Below are 27,267 nucleotides of genomic sequence, written 5' to 3' on the forward strand. Positions count from 1 at the left end.
TTGAATAAATTACATTTCTCTGTATAGAAGGAAATAAATAAATTAGTTTTATTAATGTCGACAAGTCAACCGAAAGTTTGATGGCACTGAAGAATGTATCAAGGTACAATGACAAGTTTTAGGATCAAATTTGGTCTATATCGATATGAAAGTTTAGGGTAACCCAAGGTGGTTGCACCTGAGTGGTGAAGCTTAGATAACTATTAGTTTGGTGGTTTTTATTGAATAATGTCATGGTTGTTATTTTAAGGTTCTTAATTTTAGAGATATATAAGTTCAAGATAAATAATTTCTTATAGGATTCTACAAAATATTTTCATTTAAAAGCATTTCTAGTAAGTATGCAAACACACTATGATATGGGCCCTTCACTATGTATTTAGCTTTGAATGTGTTCCAAATTGAGATTTTTATCACTAAATCACTATTTTTACTGTTCACATGAAATGTGAAATTGGAAAAACACAAGGTTGGGGTTTTCTACAATTGGGAAAGGCATGAAATCACAGGAAATAGTTTCTTGAATATAGCAATTGAATCTGGAAGAAGCTTTGCCAGTAATGTCTGCAGATTATTGAATTGTTATCCAAGAAGCCTGAAAATGTGTACAGGAAATCTGTGACACTGGTAGGGTTGTCTGTCTTAAAACTGTTTCTGGGACTGTAAGAACATCTAAATCCGTTCACCACCCATTAGAATAACTTATTTATGCTCAAAATTTATATGTTGTAGTCCATGTCCTGTGTTTTACACACCATGAACACACAAATCAGAATGCCACCATTCTCATTTTGTTTTCATTTGTACAAGTGTCATCTTGTTGTTTTTGTTCCTAGGGGGTTATCATTATTTCCAATTCTTTGTTAAATTTAGTTGGATTAAGAGAAGTCATATTTCTTTGGAAGAATCAATTCTAAATGTTGCAGCTCTTAGAAACTACTTGGTTTTGGTAGTAGGATAAGACTATCGGTTTTTGTAGGAGGTGATACCAAAACTGCCAACTTCCTTAGAGTAATGAATATGAAATCATCAGCTTGTGCAATTGGGACTTTTTGCCTTCTAATTATGCTTTTGGACCTTCTAGTGCATAAGGAAGACATCCCAACATCTATATGGATAAGAGTGGTTTAGATTATATCATGAGAAGTAAATTTGTGTTTTGTGGTACATAGTTCCCAGACTCGCCATGAGTTGGGCGAGTTTCCTGGGTTAGTGAGTTGGGTTACCCCTGCCGGGTCCAGGCAACCCTTGCCAAGTCACTTTACTTATAAATATTTAAGTACATCACTATATGACTTATACTTCAAAACTCGTCGGGTTTGCTCGAGTCATTGTCGAGTCATGGCCAAGTCCGAGCCGGTTCATGAGTCGAGTTACCCTTGCCGAGTCAGATCCGGGTCCGAGTTTGGGAATTATGGAACATGCAGAACATGGCGAAGTTGAATTTCATGCCATAGGCTTATCAGTGTACATGCAATCCAGTGGAGCATATGCCAAAATGTATTCTGCAACTTCCACAACTGATTGCATTCATCTTAATAATTTGGTAGCAATGCATTTGCCACTACAAAAGCTGGTTTTACCCTTTTTGGGTTTCTAGGACAAATCTGTGTTTACATCTCCTTCATATTGTTATTTCCTTTCTTCCCTTCATTTCTTTTGAATATGAATATAATAGTCTGTAATTATATTTAATTTCCAGAAGCACATGTTTGGAAAATCAGACGCCTCAGCAATAGTTTGGACATTTTCCAAATATTGTAGGCATGCACATCTTTTAATGACAATGTTGTTATTGTAACATTTAGTTTGTTCTACTTTTTTCATATGGTATAGAAAGGAAAGGGAACTAGCACCACTTTTCTGTTTAGCAAGTTGTGTGGAAGAAACCATCATAGCATTGTTGGGACCTAATTACTGAGCACCACCTTGAAGTATGAGCAGGGAAATGTGAGAGAGTCTTTGATAGGAATAGTCTAGGTAGGGTCCAATGAAACCTTCTCCTAAGAGTTCATCTACCCAATTTGCTTGTCAAATTCTACACCTTCCAACAAGGTCAAGGTATTTTGCTTCCTAGACTATCTATTATTCTTGCTTCTTGCGCATCTTGTCTCCACAAGGCTCATACATGCAATGTGCCTCCTTGGTTATAATCCACATTGTAGGGGTGTGGAGGCTTGTTCTACTAGTCCAGAGGAGTGTGTTCCATCCCTTTAGGGCTTCTCAAATCCATTGTTCCTACTCGATTTCACCAAGTAGCCTCCAACTGCTTCTAGGCCTATTAGGTCATCAATTAGGCCCTAACTTAGTGTTTTGAGATTTTCTCCAAAAAGGTCTGAACAACCCAAGATTCTAATGAGTATTCGGAATACCCTTTTCAAAGCTCTTTAAGATTTCTAGGGTTTCAATTCACTGAAAACTTGGCATATGACCAAACCATATATTGAAGGTTTCTAGGGCAAATCAATGCCTCTGAACTAGTCTTGAGTTTCTTAGGCTTGCACTCCCACAAATGGATTGTTCATCATTTTCGCTTTGGCATAGATATTCTCCACACATCCCTTAACAACATTCAACGACCAATATTCTAAAAGTTATACACTCCTACAAGTATTTCATGCATTCATAGTGACAACACCTAGCCGAGATTTTACCAGTCTCGCCTAGGGCTTGTCCTTTAAAATAGAAAACTTCATTGTTTTATCCCCTACTTGATATGGTACACTATATAATGAGTCTACTAACATATCCCAGAGGGCCATGGAGATTGAATTGTGGGATTGTCAGTTAGATCCCATTTTCCTTGAACAATACAGTATAGGCGAGTAAACTGGGAGTTCTCAGAATTTTTTAATTTACTATTCTCTACTAATCACACCAAGTCTAGATCATGTACAGAAGTGCAAAATGAACCACTCTAACAAATGGAAACAAAGAAACTTCTAAATCAATCCACTCAATACAAGATTTCAATGTCTGAGACCAATGTACAATCAAATTTTATCAGAAATACTCTAGCAATTTCACAAAATACCAACAACCAACCCTCTAATCTCGATTGAACGGGCTTATGTAGCCATGATGCATCATCCTCAACCAGCTGGTGGCTGTGGATAACCACCAGTTGCTCCACTTTTTCGCCCTGTACCAATTTTACAAAGTGGAGTACCTTGTGGCTTGTTTTATTCAGTCGGGTCAATAAGTCTTTACTCTCTAAGGTGATGAGTTTCTTCATCGGGTTTTTACCTTTGGCCTTCTCCCTCGCGATGCATAGCCGGGTGGGTTTTCTTTGATTATCATGAGTCGTTTGGGTAGTTTAGATCCTTACTCGATGAAGACTCTCGGACTGTGCTATTTCATATGATCTACTTGCAGTCTATTCCAATCCGGACAAAGAAAGTTGGATTGGCAGAAAATCAAGTATCGCCTTATCCTTGGCGGATTTCGCACCCCGAAGGTTATTTTCCGCAAGGCCTTGTATATGCAGTCAAAAACTTAATCGTTGCGAAGTAATTTGTGTTTTTTTTTTTTTTTTTGAAACATCCTTCATACATCGTCATGATCTCATCACCTGGATCGATCAGAATTCAATGAAACGATCAGAAGGATGATTGGCGGAAAACGAGGAGAGAACCTCTCCGCGGCGGGTTTCGAAGTCAGAAGTCAATTCTCCGCAAAGGCTTTCACAAGAAGGGAAATCGACATGATGGGTCCCACCTTTTCCACGGCGAAGTCACTTTGGGATTTTTCGAAAGGATATAAATAAAGCAACTAAGGTAAGGTGAGCAAAGGAAAGGCATCGGCGGAAAATCGGAAATCGGCTTCTCCATTGCGGGTTTTCTACCCTCATAGGCGATTTTCCGCATTGGGTGAGAAATCGTCACTGTAAGCATGGTGAGTATGTGGATTGATCGCTGATTGTTTTTGGGAATGAATTGAGAGCAGATCAGTCGAATTTGCCGGGTTATCTCAAGCATAATTAGATTGTGCGGATTTTGCCCTAGGGAGTACTCTGTTTCCATTTTTCCGCAGAAGGGTTAATTAAAATGGGAGGTAAGACTGTAATTAATGAAAGTTACTGTTGAAGCCAACGGGAATAGTGAAAAGACAAAGATAAGTCCGTTAGAATTTTTACCTTCACTGATCCAATGGATTCAACCTTAAATTCGTTCGTGTGGCGTGATTTATGAAATTTAACGGGCAAATCTAGGGTTTTCTATAAAGAGCAATGTAACAGACTTTCAAACTCCCGCTTTACTGTGATACTGTTTTGATTGAATAGTGTTTGCAATAATTTTCAAACTGCTGAGTGTGCTTCTTATATCATTTTCAACTGTTGATATTTGTTACCACGCATCAAGCAAAATGGCAGTAAGATTCGCGAGTTTCGATGGATTGGGCGGAATTAAGTCTGCATGGTCGACCATCACGGATACTTCACTCCGTTTCTACGACATGCAGGACTTTCAAAGGAGATTGAGAACAGAGCCCGTTCATCCTATCACAGAGAAACTTAAAGGAAGCGGATTAGTGGAAGCAGCCGGATTCCTTGTAGCAGTACAAGACCCGGAGTTGATTCTAGAGTGCATCAACCATTACAACCCGGACACAAAGCAGATTCTCTTGCTCGATCAATCAGTTTTGATTTCAATTGACAGGCAAGCAGTTGTGAATTGTCTGCGAATTCCCGAGAGAGAAGAATTTTCCAACTTAACAATGGGAGGGGCCATGTTAGAATTCTCTTTGAAGAAGATGGTCTGGAGGAGGGAGATCATGAGTTCTTGGTTCCAGAAACCAAGGGGAGCAAAGAGTAAGGTTCCTAAAACCCTTTTCGGTACTGACCTCAAGCCAGAGATTGTAGACATCCTAGTTTTGTTGCATCGACTCAAAGGTGAGGTAGAAGCCTTCAATTTTGTAGAACAGTTTTTCTTTTTAGTGCAAGTTATCTGCTCAGATACGCAGTGTATAGACTGGGTGCATGAGGTCAGTGAGCATCTTGCTAGAGCTCTTGCTGTAGCTAAGTTTTACAATTCTTTTTACATGTCTTCTTTCCTAATATACATGTTGGCTTCCCTCCAATTATGGCCGGAACTCCCTAGAGTTGAAGAGTTTCCTGATGATGTTAAAAGTTATGAGTTTTACCCATGCTTACAGTTACAGAACAGTTATGCAGACTTTATCAGAGTTAATGATGCTTTCACTATGAGAATTTGCAGAGAACTTCAAGGATGCCCAGAACGGAGATTCGGCCCAGAAGCGATGGCGGCCATCAGCCAATTTGGCTGCTATTTCATACAATTCTCATCCTTTTCTTATCTTCGTCTTGCAGCTTTTGATGGCTTCCCTATGAAGCTGCCGAGATACCCAGATGATATGATCGTGCTCGTGGAGATCGTGAGACAAGCTGTTCAGGTGAATGTGTTGAGCGCCAGTCTACGGAAGAAGGGATATGAATTCCCCATTAAGGTCGGAGCTTACAGCTGCGAGGCCAGAACAGATGCAAAGAATATTCTCAAAGTATTTGAGAGTAAGTATAAATTGGAGGAGTATGACGTTGTAAGGCCTATGTTCGATCCAAAGGGATATGCCCGAGATGTGCTTCAAATTGGGAGCGTGATCAAACATGTAATCACCATGGAGGATTACAGGGCGGACTGCAAGAATGAGTTGGAAAGTCGTGATCGTGCATTTGCCAGATTCACGGTGGACCAAGTGGAGATGTATGGCATCAATTTGGACGTGGAAGGAATAGAAGATGACGGTCAAAATATGTATAGCAATACATATTTGACTAAGTTGAGAGATACACCAATCAGTTCCGAGCCATATGTCAACATTGAAGAAGATTTTGATGTTATGATGGCAAGAATCATCAAAAGAACCGAAAAATGGGTCGAATGGACAGCTAAGAAGGGTCGGAGCAGAAGTAAAGCTACTCAAGCTTCTCCAGCTGCAGCTACCCCTACTTCGTCACAGAGTGCTACTCCAAGTGCCACAACTACAGCGGTTCAAGGACCGGCTCAGTCTACAGGAGGAGGCGATCAACCCCCAGAGAAGAATATTCAAATAACTCCAACTTGCCAAGGTGGATCGCTACTAGTCATCGGAGCTCAAACTGAAGCAGAGGAAAAAGGAGCCGAAGAGCCGAAGGATGGAGCTACTGCTCCAATTTCACCCTCCTCTGCCACTCTACCTCCATCTCCACAATCCGCCCCAATTCCATCACCTCACGTAGCTCCTATTTTACCTTCTCATCAAAGCCCTATTCCATCCGTAGCTACTCCTCTTTTAAAGCCTGTTGATTCCCCTGTTCAAATTGTGGAAGTTGGAGATGATCAGAGTAGTAGCAGCGAATCCACTGAGTCCGAGGAAGCTACGAAGGAGACTCAAGAAGAAGGAAAGGCTCCTGGTTCATCCCGGCTTCTCTCTCTAGATCCAAAGAATCCTTTTTCAGCAGCTGCAGTGGCGACAACTCAAGTAAAGAGGAAGATGTTCAACATAGAGTCTCTTGGAACCGCCTCCAAAATAATTAGCACGGAATCTTGGCTTGAAGATACTTTGGAGAAGAAAAGAAAGAGGAAAGAGGAAAGTACTCCTGCAAAAGATATTGTATCTCAGGCGGTTCGCACAGGATCTGCAATAGTGAAAGCTAAGAAACAGAGGACCCTGTCGATACTAGGACAAGATACAGAAACAAGGCATTTGACTATGGAAGTGGCAAAACCAAACAAGGCGGGGAGAATTGAAGATATGACACCAAGAGACTTCACCCTGCATTCTATTGATCTCGGAGAAGCCAGGCACGATACCAAGGTGGGCCTATGGAGATCGACCAATGATGTAATAGAAGAACAACTAGAGAACCTCAAGTTGTTGAAGATCAAGATGAAAGCAGAGATTGAGGAATTAAGGAAATTTATCAGATAGCTAGTTGTCCCATTGGCAACTATTACTGGTGTGCCTGCCACTGAGAATCCTTCAACAGAGGAGGTGCAAGCTTTCATATCTCAATTGCAGAAAGATAGGCATTTAGGCCAAATTGGGAAAGAATGGATCGAGAAGCTCAATGTAGACGGAATGGCTCTAATTGACCAAATTGGCAATGCGATCATCCGGTTAGAAACGGAGAAAGATAACATTATGACCAATAGTAATATCTTAGCTGGAGAAGAGGCGAAAGGTGCTGAGTGCGTCTCTCTTTTAAAAATGATCATTCAAATGAAAGCCAAGGACGCAGTTGAAGTAAAGATTCTGAAGAAAGGAAATGAGCCCTTGAATGAATGGCTCCAAAGCATGCAATTCAAGCTAGAGATGATTCGAGAAGCTGAAAAAGGTCTCAAAGGAACATTGGATAAAGCCAGCAAAGCCCAGGAAAGATCATTTCAGCTCATGGGAAAAATGCACACCGAATCACAAATCAGTGGGCAAGGGAAATCCCTCATTAACATAGAAGTAATGAAAAACAACTTTTCTATGTATTTGAGCAACCTGTCCAGGATGACTTCGAGCAGCCAAAATAGAGTATTAGAATTACAAACACTTGGCGGGTGTGTGTACGTGGCTGCTGAAGAAGCGAAAAATCTGCAGAATGAGGTAAAGGAGTTAGCTCAAGAACATGCAAGATGGCTCCTGAGATTCACTAATGTACACGTACCTAGCCATGATGAATTAATTCCAATCATGGCGGTTGCTAAAGCATATAGGGCAAAAACTGAAAAGGGAAAGAAGTCCAAATGATTCAAGATTCCCCTCTTTCCGTTTTCCGTTATTTAACTTTGTAATAATGTCAAAATGATAACATTGGCATCTTTGCCATCTGTCATCTGGAGGAGATGAATCGATTAAAATTCTTTTGTAACGGTCATCTCTCTCATCCTATATGTAGAAATTGAATGATTAATAAAGGGTCGGCAAATTTTTGGTGTGAATCGGGTTGCAGAGACAACGAAGTTTTGTGCCATTTCTTTACTGCTCGCTTTCCCCATCTGTGTATGTTGTATTTCCTTTGATATTAGATTGGAATGGTTTAATGAAGAGAGTTTCATTTCGTTATTTCAGTTTGATAGGGCTGGTAAATCAATCAGAGAATTGGAACTGGTTGTGGGAAATATTTCTGTTAACTTTCGTTTCTATGTACATTTCGTCATATCTTTCTAATCTGTTCTGAGTTCGTTTCTTAAGCATCGTGTTACTCTGTTGCGTATCGGAAACCATAAGATTGTGAGATTTCGAATCCAATAGTATCTGTCAGTTTCTCCATTTACATTATCATACCTTCATACTCTGCATTTCATATCGTCGTGTTATGAAATTCATAAGACTGTGAAGATCATCAACATAACACCCTTGCATTTAAATCCCTACTTGAGTTTCACTTGTCTGGGTGAAACTTGGTTTCCTCTCCTGCTCTCGGGTTAAGAGCATACCTCGCATTAATCTTGGGAATAAAACATAATTCCTTGCATACCATTCATATAGGGAGCTGTACCTACCAATTCAGAGAAAAGCCATTAACCATAAACGGCTTTTTCAGCTGTTGTAAATAGATATTGTTCACTGACTGGGCATTAAGAGTCACATTTCCACAAAAGATTGAAGAGAACAAATTTGTTTACCAATACCACCTGAACTGATTTTTACACTTTTGAAAAAGTTGCTCACAAAAGTTGTCAAATTGCAACATTTTGACAATTTTTCAACTTAACTTCTTCTAAGTTTTTCCCATGGTGCCAAATGGTGTATTATGGGTATTTAGGCCTATTCCAAGCCATTCCAATCCTTACTAGCCCCTTGTTAATTGTTCCACCCCTTTGACAACTTTTTAGCAATTTAGCAACATTTGGTTTATAATATAAACAAATGGTGAAATATATTATGAGCATGAATTCCTCATTTGTGCCCCCCGGTGAGCATAAGCTATGAACCACTATCCTAGATGAAGAGTACTCAAAGGTTGCTTTATTATTTAAGGATATGAGACGCACTTGGGTTAGGACAGGCTGCTCTATTGTGATGGATGGCTGGACCGATGTTAGACATCGGCCACTCATCAATATCATTGTCACATCCCCTGCTGGCTCTTATTTTTTGAGAGCCATAGATTGCTCAGGAAAGAAGAAGGATGCAGATTTTCAGCTCACCATTTTGCGAGATGCCATAGAGGAGATTGGGCCCTCTAATGTTGTACAGGTTATCATAGATTCTGCACCTGTGTGCAAATCAGCAGGTTTGATGATAGAGGGTGCTTATAGGCACATATTTTGGACCCCTTTTTGTGTTCATTCCTTGAACAATGCATTGAAGGACAAATTGAAGATTGAATGGGTGAAGCAATCGGTGCTAGAAGCTAGAGAAGTGCAAATGTTTATTTGCAACCACCACACTTCACTTGCTCTATTCAAGTCCTTCTCTAAGAAGGAGTTCCTTAAACCAGCCGAGACAAGGTATGTCAATTATAATTATAGTTTACTTTTAGTTTGTTTTAACTTTAAGTTATTTAAAAAAATTATTTATAAGTTTACTTACATGTGATGCTTTTTGTTTTAAATTTTAATCATTAATGTTTAAGTTTAAATTTTAAATTTTTAATTGTTGCTATAGGTATTGCACATATTTCATCTTGATGGAGAGGATGATTGAGGTGTATGAGGCCCTTCAATTGATGGTGGTGAATCCAGAGTGGGGACGATGGTCTCATTCTAAGTCCACTGAAGGAAAAGCGGTGAGGCAAAGGATCCTTGATGAGAGTTGGTGGTTCACAATGAAGTAAGTTGTTGGTTTTTAAATTTACTATTAGTCTTTTGCTTGCTGATTTTCCTACTAATAATCTTAAAATTCTTAAAATTCTAATTCTGATTTTTTTTTTGTTGGCATTTTGATCTTGCAGATACATTTGCTCTGTCATAGCACCCATTGTTGATGTCATTAGATATGCTGATACTGATGCTCCTAGTTTAGGAGAGATCTATGAGACTATTGACAACATGTTGGGTAAGATGAAGAGAATTGTTGCGGCAAAGGATCCTACATTGGGCTTTTATGAGGAGCATATTAGGTCTATTGTGACGCGGAGGTGGAACATAATGAATACCCCGCTTCATATGGCAGCATTTGCTCTAAATCCCAAATGGTATGCACAATTGGGTGGAAGGGGCCTCCCATGTGATGATCCTGAGGTTTTGGATGGCTTCACAAAAGCAATTGATAAGATGTATTCAGCTCAAGATGCCTCTACTCTTCGTGCACAGTTCCTTGACTTCACCAACCTTCGTGGACCAAACTTGGGTAAGCCACAAGCAAGGTTGGATAGAGTTGTTTTGGCACAGAGGGATCCTATTGGATGGTGGACTTGGCATGGGAGAGATACACCTGAGTCAAAGATACTTGTCGGTCACCTCCTTTCACAGGTTGCTAGTTCTTCAGCTGCAGAGAGGAACTGGTCCACATTCATATATCCACTCTATCAAGAGGAATAGACTTACCTCTAAAAGAGTGGAGAAGCTAGTGACAGTGCATCATGCTCTTCGACTTGCCGATCGCCAGACTCCAAAGTATAGGCAGACACCAGCTTTGTGATGGGATGTTGAGCCCGAGGATGTGACTCAGATAGGTGAGGATGACATAGCACCAGGACTGGTTGGGGTTCCATTAGATGAGACTACGCTTCCTGTGGAGGATGACAGTGAGGAGGATTCTGATTTTGATGCCATGGATTAGTAGAGGCAGAATAGGAGCAACAGTCTGCTTCATTTTCTATGTTTTGCTTTTTATGTTGAACATGAACATGATTATGATACATTGATTATATGATACTTATTACTTTATGGAAGCCTATAGCTTTGGGCATATATTGATTTTGATTTTCAGATTTATGATTTATCATCCTTATCATTATGAGTCTTATGATATTGACAATGGTTAATAACTTAATGTTCATTGTTCAGTGTTCTCTGATATTGTATTGATATGCATTTTGAGAATTGGGTACTAAAATACTATATATTAAAATACTAAAATCGGATATTATTTCATAGATGGCATTCAAATGTTGTATGTTATGGTTCTATAATGTTTAAATGACATGCTTTGTGCTTAGTTTCATATGAATGACATGTATATTTACAAATTTCAATGTATATACTATATTTTAAAATTTTCCTATATATATATAGCCGTCCCCGTCCCCCCCCCCCCGTCCCCAAAATTGCCAAAAAAATTTGCCGTCTCGAAAACCCGTCCCGCCATCCCCCGCCGTCCCCGTATCGGAAACTTGGGGGAACATAGGTTTAGACCAAGCAACTTTGACATTTTGGATACAAAACTTGGCATTTTTCTTCACCACCATGCCTAAAGGCCTACACACACACACACACGGCTTACTGTAGACCCTTATTGCTCACACCAAGCCTATCTAGGGTTTTCATAACAAAATTGAGGACCTAAGCCCAAGGTGCTCGTGCACTAGTCTTGTTCCATGACCACAAAGAGCATGTAAACAAAAGTTTTAGAGAGGGGAGGAATTCTTTTATATTTCAAGAGTAAGCTTTAGTGGTTCCAAAAGCCTTTCGAATGAGGGAGGTGTAATCCATGAGGATGAGAAGGTCATGCTTCTTTAGAGGGATCACATCCAAAAGTTTTAGCTCTTAGCAACTACTTGCTTTGGTTAAGAGGACAAAATCACTAGTTCTTGCAGGAGGCAATTTTAAAACTGTTAGAAGAGGTGATTTCTGTTAGATTGTGAGAGGTGTTTACCGTACAGGGTAAATGGATACTTATCGCATGTAGTACAGTAAGATATAACATAGAACAATGTTTTATTCATATACACAATATACACTCCAATACAATGTTTACAATAATGATTATGATGATGTTCCAAAGTCCCTTCCGAACGGTGTACATATACTTTTCCGAAGGGGTGACCTAACTGTCACACGCCCTTTCGGATGCAATTCCACTTGTCGGTTACATTATAGATTTTACCAACAACATCATTCCCCCAAAAAAGTAATGTCGTCTTTGAATGACAAAATAGAGACAACCCTTGCAACAAAACTCAAATTACAAAAACAATTAATTACATCAATATTGAAACACTAAGAAGAGGGATGCGTCCTTGGTGTAGTAGCCACTTGTGCCCTAAGCTCGTTTAGCTCTGCTCGTAGCTTATGCACTTGCTCCTTCCGTACTTTCAATTCCACTTCAGCCTCCATTTGAATCTCCAAAGCCGACTGCATCATCCTAGCAATCTCTCCCAGCTCTCTCTCTTTCTCATCTGCCAGTCGCTCCTCGGCTGCTAACTGTTCCTTCTCCGCTGCCACCTTCTATGGCTGACTCTGTCAGGCTAACAATGCTGTCCTCTTGGATTCCCAAGCTGTCCTCTTCATGGCTAGCTTGGTAGCTGACTCCTTCCAAGTCCTCTTTGCTGCTACTTGATTTGCTTGGCTCCTCCGAAGGGTGTAATATGCAGCCATGTATTAGAAATTTGGAGTTTTAAGCAAAGTTGCACGGATACGGATACGGATGCAAATACAAAAACGGTATTGGGTACTGATACGGCCATTTATTTAGACACCCAATATGGATACGGCTGGACACAACATTAATAAATAATACATATGCATATATTTAACATAGTTTTCTAAATAATTGCAGGAGATTTTCATTACTTCAGAAGTAATATTGACACATAAATGCTACATAAATATTTATAAGTTAATTTAACGCTTTACAATTTGTAAACACAATAGAGTTGCATTAGAAGATAACCCAAAAATGGGTTGCTGAAATAGAAAAAACATTTTATTTGTCTTTCTCATCTAGTGGAGGCTTTTTATAATACTATTTAAAAAAATAAAATTGTTTTAATATATATATTTTTAACATTAAAGGGAAGATCTACATCAAATCTTAAAAAAAAGCAAATCCCATAGTATTTGGTACGGTTGGAAAATCAAGTTTATTAGGCAGACATGGGTACAATATTCGACGTGTATCCGAGCAGAATTGGATACGTTTCCAAATTGGATACTGGGATACACGCACCCAAGGAGGGATAGAGGAGTTTCCGGCAACTCTGGTTTTAAGCTAATAGTAACATTACTCCTAATTTTGCTTCTAGGACCTTCTAGCGTATTGAGAGGATATCCCACCAGCTATATATGGTTGTACTGAAAGGGCTTGAATTGTAGAGGTAGGTAAACTTTAGTGTTGTAGAGCATGGAGATGTAGCATTTGAAGTGTATTTCTTGCTAGACATAACATTAGCTTATTTCGTCAAGCATCTAATAATAATTTGGTAGTAGTGCATTTGCCACTGCCAAAATTTATTTCCTCCCTTCAAAGGGTTATCTAGGATAAAATGTGTGTTCACTTCTCCATAATAGCTTTCTTTCCTTCCTATCATTTATTTTGATTATATGTATGGATCAACTGGCAGAGAATTCTGTCTTAAATCGACTTGTCTGACAAGTTCAGAAATTTCTAAAGTCTAATGTTTTGTCTGATGAGTTAATAATTTTCCCAAGGGGTTGTTGGATGGATCAATTGGGAGAGAATTCAGTCTCAAACCAACTGATTTTTCTAATGACTTCATAAATTACTCTGATGCAAGTGCATAAATAAATCAGGTCTACGAGAAATATGCTGAGAGAACCATGCATATTTATGGTGCCTTAACGTGTGTAACAAGTCCAGAAATGTACTACAGAAAGATAATAGTTATTTCATTACATTCTTTAAATGGGAAATCACACGATGGAACTTTTCATGTCATATATACTCTTTGATAAACAGATTCACAAGCTTTTATTATAATCTTTTCACATTTACTTTTCTTGCAGCATTGTCTCTGCAATCATAAGGAATATTGTTCATGACCTTTTTGGAATAACAGTTATTTTCAATTTATAATATAATCAAGAGATTGTAATTGCATTGCAAATCTTTAAATCCATCAACTGAATCAGCATAAAAGATATACATTTCTTTTCCTCTACCTTCAAATCATTCCATTCGAGTTGTGATCTCGGCCTTGAAACCATCCACACTTGAGCACTAGGGAAGCCACTTGACAAAAGTATGACTTGATCTTGCAATCAAATCCAAGCATTTTGTGGTGTATGATTAACTCAATCCTATGGTGGGAATTTCTTCATTATTCACTTGTATTTTGATATATATAAGCACAAGTCAAAATTTACATTTAGACAAACTCCGATATTTATTGGGAGTTGACTTTCATCTCAAATCATATCTTTTAAAACAAGGCCATTCAGCAAGCTGTTTTAGTCCATATTTTCTTCTTTCTTTTTTTCACATTGCCATGTACAATTAATCTAGAAAGCAAAGGAGAATATTCATTTTTATTCTCATCAGTAAGTCAGTGCATAAAACATTAATAATAAATGTGGGAAACACAAGCTGCAGTTTTCCCATTTCAATTCCCTTTACTTATTGTTCTAGGAGAGGTCCAATTATGGAGGGCAGAGCTTATTCACATATTGTTCTTTTCCATCATAGAGATACACAACTATTTGTCAATACACACTTTTGCATTTCAACCATTCAGTTTGTTATAAGGATCTTCTAAATGCACACATTGACCTCTACCTAGCTCCACTTACCATCACTTGCTAGGTTAAAAGTCCAAAAGGACCATTCATCTGGGGGAGCAGTGCACTGAGACCTTCACAGAGTGCAGGTACAGTACAAGCAAAGACTGCAACCTGAGAATAACATTGTATTATACTGTATTAGATATATTGGGGTCTCTATGATTTATATATCATCCCACTAATTACTAAAGTATGGTCCCACATGTGTGGGGGTCAAATATACGTGGTAGGTATTTGAATAGCATATGATAAAGATAAGGGACTCATATCGGATATGTGAAAGACATTGTATATGCTTGGATTTCATATGGAATATAGTATGGAGTGCCTTCTTTCTGATAAGGAGCATTGCTATGGTGTTGCCCAATCTCAACAGTCCTATCAATTTCTTAATACATTTGAGTATCGGAGCTCTAAAATGACTTAGACCATTGTATAGGCATTTCCTCGCTTGATGAATTAGAACAATATTTTCTTAGGTAGATTGACAGCAACAAAAATGATGTTTGAAGAGGATAAGCATGAAGAAGTTGAAACTAAAGAAGATGATAAGGAGGAGGATAATAACAGGAAAAAGTAGAAGAAATGAAAGATAAAAGTACATGCGTTTTCTCTTTAAGAAATAGAGATTCTATTTTTCAGTTTTCATGGATATATTCAGAAGGCAAGGATTATTGTTTTTGTAAACCCTAACACCAGGTATAATTTGATTAGCATGGACTTACTCAAGCAACCTTATGTTAAAGTTTTAGCTTGGATAGGAATTTCTGCCCAGGTTGAGTGTGAACATGTTGGAATGTGTATGTGCTTTGAATTAGTCTTTTTGTATTGCACTTTAGAGATAAAAGTTAAAGTAATTTATTTAGCTAAATAAAGTCTAAATAAAATTTATTTAAATACTTAGAATTATCTTCCATCTTGTTTTTATAACTGGAGCATGTTTTTTATAATTAAAGCTCTTTTTTGGATGATCAGATTTTTAGCTTAAATTATATAGAGATACGTGAAAGAAAGACTTAAACATACTGAGAATGGTGAATTGTAGTGCAATGTAACATTAGTCGTGGTGGTTGCCTTGTGAGTGTTTTGAATGGATGAAACATAGCTTTCAAGGTGTAATTATGTGTGTATCCTTCCACATTTTGAAGTTCATGTTATTGTATGTTTTATTTGATGTTATTTAGCATCAGGATGTAATCACCAAGTTTGCAAAAATGCTTCATGGTATTAGGGTTCAAAAACTAGAATGGTAGAATGGTTGAAATTGACATAGGATGGTTTTGTGAGGAAATTATGTGACTAAGCAGAGGGATAAATTCTAGATTTTTGTAGGGAAAATTGTGGCAAAAATAACTACAAATTATTGTTTTTTAATCATTAATTTGTGTTTTTATTTTGTAGAATAGTAGGTCTTTTTAGGCATAATTGGCGACTGAATTTTTTGTTTTATAATCATCCACTATTTCTAAAAATCATGTCTGCATTTTTTTTCAAATCTTGCTGTATTGTTTGACAAATCCAACGACGAGGATGTGTTTCAACCCACAACTAGGGGTTTGGAGTTTGCAGCTAGGGTTGGAAAATGGAGGGAAGGCCAGCAGTGATGGCCAGGGTTTTTAAACTTTTTACCCTTTCTTTCAACAATGAGCCAATGAGGTTTTCCTAAAACAAGACAAGGGCCTTTAATACATATTTTGAGATCTAGGAGTTTGTGAAGAATTTGAGATTTAGAAGTTTCTGTTAGGATTATTAGACAGAAATATAGCAGTTATATTCAAATATAATCAATATTGCAAAGGAATAACACAAACTGAAATAGAACACAAGACACAAAGATTTAACATGGTTCACCCAATTTTGGGCTACATTCTCCAAACAGGGAGTCCAATATTATTATCTAGTAATTCAACCTAATTATAATCTGCAACCTCTAGAAATTCAATACCACTGTAAGAAGCTGCTAAATTATCACATAAAAATCCTTAACCACTGCCCTATGACTCCGCAAGGGGCGCTGCCCCCAAACCCTTGTAGAAAAATCTGGGGGGAAACTGTGTCGATGGAAGTGGGGGAAAATTAACCTCACATAACAACAATTTGTGAAGGATTTTTTAAGTGGGAATAGCTACCCTCAAGGTAAAGGATTGATTAGGTGTTGCATCAAATTTCTTGCCTTGGAAAGTTAGGGTGACTTTGTTATTGAAGGAAAATTATCCTTGGGACATTGTATCGGTTGAGGTTTCTTCACCCAAAGATTTGCAGTAATTGGCAGCTCACAAGAAGAAAGAGGTTAAACCAAGCATATGATCATGGATGTAGGGTGTCAGCCTTAGTTTAATCACCAAGAATAATACTCTAGATTTTTGTTAGTCATGGCAATTTAATTACAATTGGTTCTTGGGTAGTTTAGGAACCGATGATTGGTATGCTCAACCAATTGTTGGGTGCTTTATATATGTTAACAGGCATCAAGAATACTTTTTGGTACGGCATTACTTTGTAAAAGTATATCATTCTTCCAGTACTATGTGCATTGTGTTTATTTTGAATTATTACGATATCCATGTTCTTGGTTGAAACCACCTATTTACTGTGTAAAACAGTTTACTCCCTAGGGAGTAAACATTTTGGTGTCGATACCTAATTGGAACTTGTTTTAGGCAATGGAAATACATGGGATGACAGACGAAATAATGGGCCACACCTTTGATCAACAAATATTGGGGACCGTCAACGATTCTGATGACATTTGGGTAGAAACTTGAGAAGACCAACTGACAAAGGATTTGGTTAAGGTGTGGGAGGTCTTGGTTGAGAAGTATGTGCAATAGGGGGCTTGGGAGAGAGAGGTCGCAACTGACACAGTACATGCCGAACTCACAGTGAACACTTTGGTGTATGATCTTCTAGGAAGCCTTCCAAGATTGTTGGTTCGCACTTTGATCAAATTCCAAGAATGGCATGAGGCAAGGAAGCAGGGGTACTTTAGGCAACAAATACAACAATATAAGGACAAGAACCAAAGCAAGGAGCGTGACACTAGCAGACACCTCCTTTGACAATTCCAATAATTAATGCCCCTTTTGCCAAACAAGGATAGGAGGCGTGTTCGGAGAGAGATAGAAGAAGAGAGAGAAGGAGATACATTCGTGAGATCTCTACGAATCAAGGAGCAGAGTGATAGGCGAAAACAATTGTAGAAAATTGTTGAGGAATCTCAAAGTTCCCCATGAAGCAGAAGTCAAAGTGTCAGTTGAAGCCAGAGTGGCAGTCGGCAAAAGCCGACTGACAAGGAAGGTATAACCCAACCTACAAGGCAGGAGTGGGAGGAAAATGCTAGATACCTACCTCTCCTCGATGAGGTAGAAGAGGACCTTGTCGATTAGGCAAAGTCCTAATTGGGACATGGAATTCCATGTACATGTGCATTCTTTGAACTATGCCATTGGCGTTATGTTGGTGTATAGTGCACATAAATTCTAGCATCACCTCCTTGCAACGCCCTTCACATTTTATGTGGATTACTAGGCATTGATGTACTTGGAGAACAAGTGGATCACGTAAGGAAGGTTGAGTCACTGGTTATTCTTACCTAAGAACTCACTTTCAATATTGTGGTACGACTCGAGAAAAGCCATGTAATCCCAAACCAATTCTTGAAGATCAAATCAAGAGAGCCATTAGAGGGAGTAAATGAGGATTTCCCATATGCTTGCTTACTCTAGATTGCAATCTTACCTCTTTGGTACAAAAACATTAGCCAATGTTTGTCCGCTTTGATATTCCCTTAGGACATGTTGCCAAGTGAAAGGAGGAAACTAACCCTGAAAAGCAAGACTTTCCAAGTCATAAATATGCTGCTGTATGTGGCATAACCAAGCTCTCCGAAGATATGTAATGGAGGAAGTCACATCAAGTGTGCTAGATGAATTGCACTTAGGGTTGGCAAGAGGTCACGTGATGCTAGATGTCACCAAATGCAAGGTACTACTTACAGGGCCGTGGTGGTTGACCTTGCACAAAAATGCTTGCGAGTAAGTACTAGGTTGTGTTACTTGCTAGAGGGCACACAAACCATCAAAGCAAAATTTCATGCCCTTATTTCCCTTTCGGCCACACAAATTGTTTGAGGTGGGGTCTCCATTTTGTGGGATCATTGGAAGTGAACAACATGCACCAATGTTAGTATATAGTGGTGGCCATAGAGTACCTTACGAGATGAGAAAAGGCAAGGGCATTACTTGAAAACACTGCACTTAGTACGACAAGGTTCTTGCACGAACAAATCATGACCTGATTCAACATACAAATCTAGATCACAAGCAACTAAGGGGTGTACTTTGTGAACCAAGTGATCTGTATGATGACCATCAAAGTTCAAGATATTCCATAACTTGCCAAGTTCATACTACCCAAGAGAAAATGGGCAAGCTGAATCAACAAAGTGTTGGTGTCAATTCTGTACAAGACATACAGATTGAAACAAGAAGATTGGGAAGTGAGGCTCCTTGCCATACTCTAGGCGTAGCGTACCATGTACAAGGTGACCATAGGGCACACACCCTTTCAGCTAATGTATGAGCAAGAAACCATGGTATCGACATAATACACTGTACCAAGTCTGAGAGTTGTAATAGAAGACTGGCTTGGGTGCGCAGAGAGCTTGAAGAATGATTGCTTACTCTTACAAGTTAGACGAACTAGATATGACAACACAGTGTGTGATAGAGGGGGCTCAATAGAGAAGGAAATTTTGGTGTGACAAGCACCTCCAACAGATGGATTTTCGACTAGGACAGTTAGCACTCAAGTATAACAACAATAATGATCTTTGGACTGGGAAGTTTCAAGTTTGTTGACTTGACCATATAAAGTTAGGCAAGTGGGATTAAATGGTTCAGTTAAAATATCAACATTGGACGATGATTGTATGAGACATGGTGAATAGGTCAAAACTCAATCTATGAGGAGAGAGAGGCCAAAAATAACAACCAATATGCTTGGATACACCACTGGAGGAGATTGGACAATTGGTCATAGTAAGGAAATTGAAGAGGATCCAGTTATCACAAAGGAGCCGTACAAACTAAACTTGTATTGGGCCAAACCTATGATGGCACTAGAGAAGCGATTGGTAAGGAAATATGTTGAAGGAATTACAATCCCCTTTGTACACCAAAAACTCACCAAATGCACTATTTAGGCCACAAACATTATAGGTGAGAATAAATAGCTATTAGAGGTGGAAGGAACCCTATAAGGGAATTTGAGAAGGCTTTGTGACCTATGACATCGATAAAGAGGTTGAGGAGAAACACAAGATAGAACAAGCAACCAAGGGAGAAGTTCACGTGAACATGGAGGAAGAGATTCGACCTTGAAGAGTATGATGCCATTCTTGGACAATCTTTAAAGATGGTAGTTATATAAATGATCTATTCATTGAGAAGGAGATGGGTACATTAATCATGTCGTCCAAAAGTGTGCTGCCGAAGGGAGAGAGGCCTTGTACTAGCCCTCCTCGAATGCATTGTTGAAAGTAATACTAAATCCGATCGGGCACTTGATAGTGAATGAAGACAAAGCGGTATGGTACTAAAAGTGTGGTGGCCAATATGTGGACATGAGTTATAAGGGTGTGGGGCCAACACCCTTAATCGACTCAATATTTATCCTTGAATATATGGGAACCTAGAGTGTTACAAGACGCCTCTAGGAACTTGCATGTGGCAATAAACTTCCAAGGTCAAGGTTCATTACGATGAAGAAAAGGGGACAAAGCAAAGAATAAGAAAGAAAATGAAGTCGTGGAAAAAGCAAAAAGTGGGAAGATGCAAAAAGGCTTGAAAAATGTAGAAAAAGCACTCATGGAAAAATATTTTTTTTCAAAGGGAAGCATTCAAAGGCTAAACAAGGATACAAAAGAGAAGAAAAACTAAAAGGTACATTATTGTGTAAAAAATTAAAAAAATTAAGGCATTAAAAAAATTGAAATTGAGAAATGTGAAAATGAAGGATAAATGAAATGGGAAAATTTAAAAAGTGATGGTCAAAAAGTGGATGTTGGAATAACTTATAAAAGATAGGGGAACTAAAATTAAAAGAAGATACAAAAATAAAGGGGCATGCCATAGAAAAATAAAAGCATTAATATCCCTTGAAAAGAAAAGGTTCTTTATTAAAAACCTAACCCTGAAAAGTTCTTATAAGTTATCTAGAGGCCAAATCATTTTGTGAAAACAAGCAGTAAGGAACCGAGCAATAGAGAAAGGTGTGGAATAGAAGGAAGAAAGGAGGATTGAGGCTACTTGATTGCAAAAGGCCGTGTGAAGGGACCTTACAAAGAGGTAATGGCACACCGTATGACAAAAATATGCCCTCTAAGGTGTGCTTGTTGGATTTTGAACCCAAAAGTTAAAGATAAACAACAATAAGGGAGAGAAAAATAGATGCAGAAGACACTTAAAATTATCTTGGGAAAACCCTTCAAGATGAAGGGAAAAACTCAACCACACAACCAAAAAATATCACTTTATCGATAATAAAATGTTCTAGTGGTCAATGGGCCCTTGGTCTACTGGTGAAGTTGAATGGCTCACAAAGAGCCCACTAGGGATCAAGTCTTTTTGAGTGCAAGGTTTGAAGACATCATAAGGGATGAGGCCGAGATTGTGCCCTGGGCGATTTTGGTAGCGTGTATGCTCCTTAGTCCTTGGCTCTTCGCCGAAGAGGTTTCAGGCATGCTTGGGCCCGTATCGGGTACCTAATACTTGTTTGTGGATGACCTCCATCAAAAAAGATGTTCTAGTGTACGATGCCTTTTGCTTGATGTGATATATATGACATAAAGAGAGACTCCTCACATTACAACCAAAAGTCTCTTCAATTTCCAAAACATAACTCTTTATTTTCAAATACAACTCTTTGTATTTCCATGCCTTGATGCATGTTGTATGGCCCATGTCTTTATATATAATATTACAATTCATCATAAATGTTCTTTTCAGCTGAAGGTGATCATAAATGGTATTAATGCCCAGAGATAAATATCTCTATCGCAGCTACAATCTCCAACTCTCCCTCTTAGCGAGAGAGAGGTCTTTAGTTGAATAGTCGCACAAGGCTGCAACAAAAATGTCAATAGTAAAATCTAATCATATAGATCATATAAAATTCATGGAATCACTCAACATGAAACCCCTGCAAGAAACGCAACCAGCTTTCATCATAGATTCTCTCAATGTGTTGTTGTCATTGAATCTCTCAACATGACCTTAAGAGAACAATTTACTCATTGTTAATAGTCATGGAATCACGAAACATGACAAACCTGCAAAAATCACAATCAACTTTCATCATGAACTCGCTCAACGTGATGTTGTCATGGAATCTCTCAACATGACACTAAGAGAACAATTTACTCATTGTTAATAATCATGGAATCACTCAACATGACAAACCTGCAAAAATCACAATCAACTTTCATCACGGATTTGCTCAATGTGATGCTGTCATGGAATCTCTCAACATGACATTAAGAGAATAATTTACTCATTGTTAATAATCATGGAATCACTCAACATGACAAACCTGCAAAAATCACAATCAACTTTCATCACAAACCCACTCAATGTGATGTTGTCATAGAATCTCTCAACATGACATTGAGAGAACAATTTACTCATTGTTAATAATCATGGAATCACTCAACATGACAAATTAGTAAGATTCACAACCAACATTTTATCACAAACTCTTTCAATGTGATACAGTCAGGGACTCTCTCTACATGATGTTCAGCATGAATCTCTCATAGAGTATAAGTGAAAGAGTTCTCAGATTGTCCTTACAACTTATTATTAATTTTGCATGAATAAGAACTCATAATCAACAAGAAAAGAAATCATAGCCGAAACTCAACAAGAGTCTCAAATTCTACAATAACAAGTATGCATAAAATTGGTAGGGATTCCATAAATACTCCCTCTAAATCAAAAATTATTTTGGTCATAACAATAAGCAAGAGGAGGCAGAGCATCTCTCTTTGAATATTTTACATCAAAGCAATGTTCCCATCTTATTAGTTCTTGTTGCTTCCTGCAAACAAGAGACTTATTAAAAGCTGATAGAAATCAATAACCATACATATAAATACTCAAAATAAAATTCGTATCTCCAAAAGTTCCGTTCAATTTGAAGGTTAATATATCCTTCTCTCATTAAGTCCAAGAGCTCATTGAAGAATTGTGTAGTTGAAAACAAGTACACAGGTGCCAATTTGCAGCTAGATGCCAATCACAGATTTTCATAGATCCACAATATCAAATGTCTTCAATACCAAAATGAAGGATGTTGTAAAGCCTATGAAGAAATCATAAGAATGAATGGTTTTAAGATAATCAACACATAAATTAGAAAATCATTATTTAAAGAAGTGAAAACTTATCTCTTGCTTTTTTAGAGTTTATCTCTATATCTTTCTTTGGTTGTATCAAAATCTGCAAAAGATACACTTGATTCGACCCCGTTTTAGTGATCTCCTGCAACTTGAACCTTATAACAACTCCAAATACCCTCTTAATAATCTTAGATTATCACAAGAAGATTGCAGATGAACCCTCCCTCAGAGGCTAAAGTACCATCTTATTACTTCTTGTTGTGTCCATAGTCCAACTTCTTGGGAAACATCTCTAGGTCAAATCCTTCATCTAATGCTTCCTGTACTTCAGTGGTAGCTCCATGGTTGAATCATAATGTAACTGAACATAATGTAGCTCCATGGTTGAATCATAATGTAAGTAATCGAACAATTTCCTGTAATCTATCATCTCCCCCCTTTTTATTTGTAGCCTATTTGATTGAACGAAAATATCCTGTTACAGCTACAACAACATATTGATTGACTAAGGGTGTAAACAAACACATTGTAGCAATACTAAATAAATACCCACTTATTCCATGCCTTTGACCAATTTTAGGCACATTATGTGGCATGCAACAAGAATGAAGTGCCTAACATCATGTCCTAAGATTCAAATATGCTCGAGCAAGAAGCGGAACTGTGCATTTAAAAAAAATTGACCCCTCAAAAGTTAGAGGATACACATATGAGGTCTCAGATGTTTCTGTGTGACCAACAAGCTCTTGCAATTGATGTTGTCCTGACAATTGATCTCTATGGGAGGCACAATGCCTCCTTTAATGCCGATTGCTCCTCCAAAGCCATTGCTTCCGCTCTTCTCTCTAGTAAAATTTGAAGATTTTCACTGCCGCCTCACTTACCAAATATTGTTTGAAGATTTCTTGCCAAAAAAACTCTATATGCTTATTCTTTTCTAAAACAGTATGCCCACTTCTCACAACAAATTGACACCCAACATGCACACGATTTTTGTAATAAAAATGCCAAGAGAGCCTGGCAACTCAACTGTCAGGAGTTAAGAGACATCCACCACAATTTAGGAAATTGAATTTTGAGCCTCCAAAGAAACCGATGCACATAATATTAAAAATCAAATACCAAGTCATCGCATAAGATGGCCAAGACATAAACAATGATAGGAAGAATAGGCTCTGGCAACAACAAGATAAAACATAAATGATAAATATGAATAACCAGAAGGAATCAAATTTAAAGAGATTCATAAGCAACTAATGGATATGATCAAAAGCAATCATGAAAGAAAACTTGAACGCATGAGAGAAGAATATAAACATCACTCGAACACTAAGAGAATTATACGGAATGACCCCTGTTGAATACCCGACAAAGGTAGCAACACGAAGAAGATGCTGAAAGGTCTTCTGTCGTTACACACATACGCTACTGCAAGAAGAAGCCAATCAACACATTTATTTACTATATGACTTGTTGGTAATTAAGAGGAAAAGAATAGCTCCGAAACAAAATGACAACTCCATAACAAAAAACGACAAGAAACATATAAGAGTTGAAGAACCTTCGCAAATCTATCAAAGCCAAACTGTTGTAGAAACATTACACGAGAAAATGGACCCGACTCAACAATTGAGTCATATAGCAAGAAAGATAAAACAAATAAGACAGAACTGAGCTGCCAAAAAAACCACGAGCGTAGAGAAAAGATTAAATGGTTCCAAGGGCAATAGAGTTAAAAACAATACAACTCAAAATAATACCGCAGACCAAGATTAAGAGAGGCACAACCAATAAACTCTCATAGGATTATCAGGAATCAAATCTCTAATACGGCAAAAAACGTTAACACATTTAATTTGCATCACATATACAAACTAAAGAAAAAAACTAACTTCATTACTGTTATCAAACTAGGCTTTGATACCATGTTGGATTCTGAGCCTAGAAAATAAAGATAAACAAAAATAAGGGAGAGAAAAATAGATGCAAGACACACTCAGAATTATCCTGGGAAAACCCTTCAAGATGAAGGGAAAAACCCAGCCACAACCAAGAAATATCACTTTATTGATAATAAAATGTTCAAGTGCACAATGCCTTTCACTTGATGCAATATAAATAACATAAAGAGAGACTCTTCACATTACAACCAAAGGTCTTTTCAATTTTTAAAACATAATTCTTTATTTTCAAATACAACTCTTTGTATTTCCATGCCTCAACGCATGTCTTTATATTTAATATTGCAATTTATCATAAATGTCCTTTTCAGCTGAAGGTGACCATAACAGTGTTAATGCCTAGAGATGGAGATCTTTATCTTAGCTACAACCTCCAACAATGCGTAGGCCATATGACGTACGGGGTTAAAGGAACTTTTGTGATGTGGAGCCTAATCAAACTTAGAGGTTAATTTTCCCCCACTTTATTCGGCACAATTTCCACCCAAATTTTACTACAGGGGTTTGGGGCAACTCTGCCAAGATGGGGTATTGCCTCAGGTGCGCTCCCTGTCGTAGTACATGGTGGGGTTCGTGGGGGTTTTTAGGGGCAACGCCCCCAAAAGCTTGATCAACTTTATTAAAGGTGTTGGCTGCTATTTTTCTATTGGACGAGTTATTTTGGCCCTAATTTTGTAAGCGACAAAAATATTGTATAAAATGGCTTAGGATTAAGGATTTCAGTATGTGTGATGAGATTGTAGCTTCTTGTAGTGGTATTGAGCTGTAAGGGATTATGGATTGTAATCAAGTTGTAATCACTGGATAATAAGAATATTGGACTTGCAGTTTGGTGGACGTAGCTCAGGGATTGGGTGAACCACGTTAAATCTTTGTGTCTTGTGTTCTTATTTTTGTGATTTATTATTTTCTGATATTGGTTATATTTGCATGTAATTGTTATTTTTGTCTCGCTAATCGTAACATCAACGACATGCCATATGGGTGTAGTTCATATTATAGCCGATTCATGCAAATCAGTCACAACCCATATGTTGTATGATACATGAAAGTTGTTGGTGGTTTGTATGGGAGTACGCCATACTACACAAAACAACTAGTTGCCACAACATGTATCAGATCAACAAACCATATGCCACCTCTTGCAGACACAATCACCCATACAAAAGATGAAATAGGTGTGGAATCCCACTATGCGTCGTATGGTATGAAGCCAATTGATGTTAAAGGAACCTCATACAACAAAATTACACTGTGCAGACAAGAAGGAAGGAGATTTGTATGGCTTGTGTGAATGATTGGAGGAGGTTGGATAGTGATAAATTTGACAAGGATGGTGAAGGGTAGTTATGGAAACCCTAGCACACATGGTTATGAGGTCAAGTATAAAGTTGGAATTGGCAAGGGAAAAACAGTATAGGCAGATGTGGCCACTTCCAGGAGCAAGAAGCTACGTGTAAAGGTGCAAAAAGATGTACAAGTTACCTTGGAGAATCTTATGTTCGAGATTGTAATCAGGAGTGAGTGTAGAACATAGTGGCAAATCCTTCTAGACCATGCTTGATAAAATCTGCAATAAATCACAGGACTCACAATATATTCGAGGTCATTTATACTGGAAAGTAAATGACCAATTAAAATGCGAACGATTTAATGGAAAAACACCCAACAAGTTTTTACATAAATGTTGGAAAGCTGTGCAATTGTTACTTGCTAAAATCATTGAATGACAACACTCTTGGGCGATGGGCGCCAAAACAATGAAATATGATGATAGATAATGGAGTAATAATGTGACAACAATGTTTTGACTCTTTGCACTACAACTGTAGCACAAATTTTTTTGAGCATTCTCACTTCATTATTAGTCATTGTATAATTGATTCACCATGGGAGGGTAGAGGTAAGTTTCAAGTCTATGATTTTATCTATTGACTTTATTAGGGCTTGATATTTATTGATTTATCTATATAGATTTTTATATATATTAAATATTTACCTACATTAGCTTAGTATTGGGTGAAATACTATTTTAGTTACTTAATTTTTATAGTTTTTGACCTACTAGTTATTTAAAGTTTAGACTAATGTAAAAATTAATATTAAATAGTTATTTTAATTATAATATATTATTATTTTATATAAAATAATATTTAGATTAATGTTAAAGTTAGTATTAAATAGTTATTTTTTACATATAATAATGAGAAATTATATATTATAATAAAAAGTTTGATATAAGTAATATTTGTTTTAGTTTTAAAATTACTAAGAAATAGTTATATTTAATATA

The 27,267-nt window shown here is 37.7% G+C and overlaps 2 protein-coding genes across 4 annotated transcripts in view; both read left to right on the forward strand.

The window, feature by feature from the left end:
- LOC149576348 (endoplasmic reticulum oxidoreductin-1-like) overlaps positions 1-27,267 on the forward strand; it is a 56,909-nt gene that overhangs the window by 1,980 nt on the left and 27,662 nt on the right. The gene's annotated exons all lie outside the window — the stretch shown is intronic.
- LOC149576349 (uncharacterized) lies at positions 8,840-10,865 on the forward strand. The gene is made up of 3 exons (XM_089816970.1): positions 8,840-9,443; positions 9,601-9,765; positions 9,887-10,865. Exons 1-3 carry the CDS (start codon positions 8,974-8,976, stop codon positions 10,473-10,475), a joined length of 1,224 nt encoding a protein of 407 aa, XP_089673096.1. The 5' UTR covers positions 8,840-8,973; the 3' UTR covers positions 10,476-10,865.

This window comes from Cupressus sempervirens, chromosome 1, assembly GCF_028749045.1.
Source record: "Cupressus sempervirens isolate cs-2001-9-10 chromosome 1, ASM2874904v1, whole genome shotgun sequence".
In the NCBI taxonomy this organism is placed as follows: domain Eukaryota; kingdom Viridiplantae; phylum Streptophyta; class Pinopsida; order Cupressales; family Cupressaceae; genus Cupressus; species Cupressus sempervirens.

Coding starts and splice junctions, on each gene's coding strand:
- LOC149576349 (XM_089816970.1), top strand. CDS start 8,974: ATGAGACGCACTTGGGTTAGGACAGGCTGCTCTATTGTGATGGATGGC. Junction 9,444..9,600: donor CTTAAACCAGCCGAGACAAG/GTATGTCAATTA, acceptor TTGTTGCTATAG/GTATTGCACATATTTCATCT. Junction 9,766..9,886: donor AGTTGGTGGTTCACAATGAA/GTAAGTTGTTGG, acceptor TTGATCTTGCAG/ATACATTTGCTCTGTCATAG.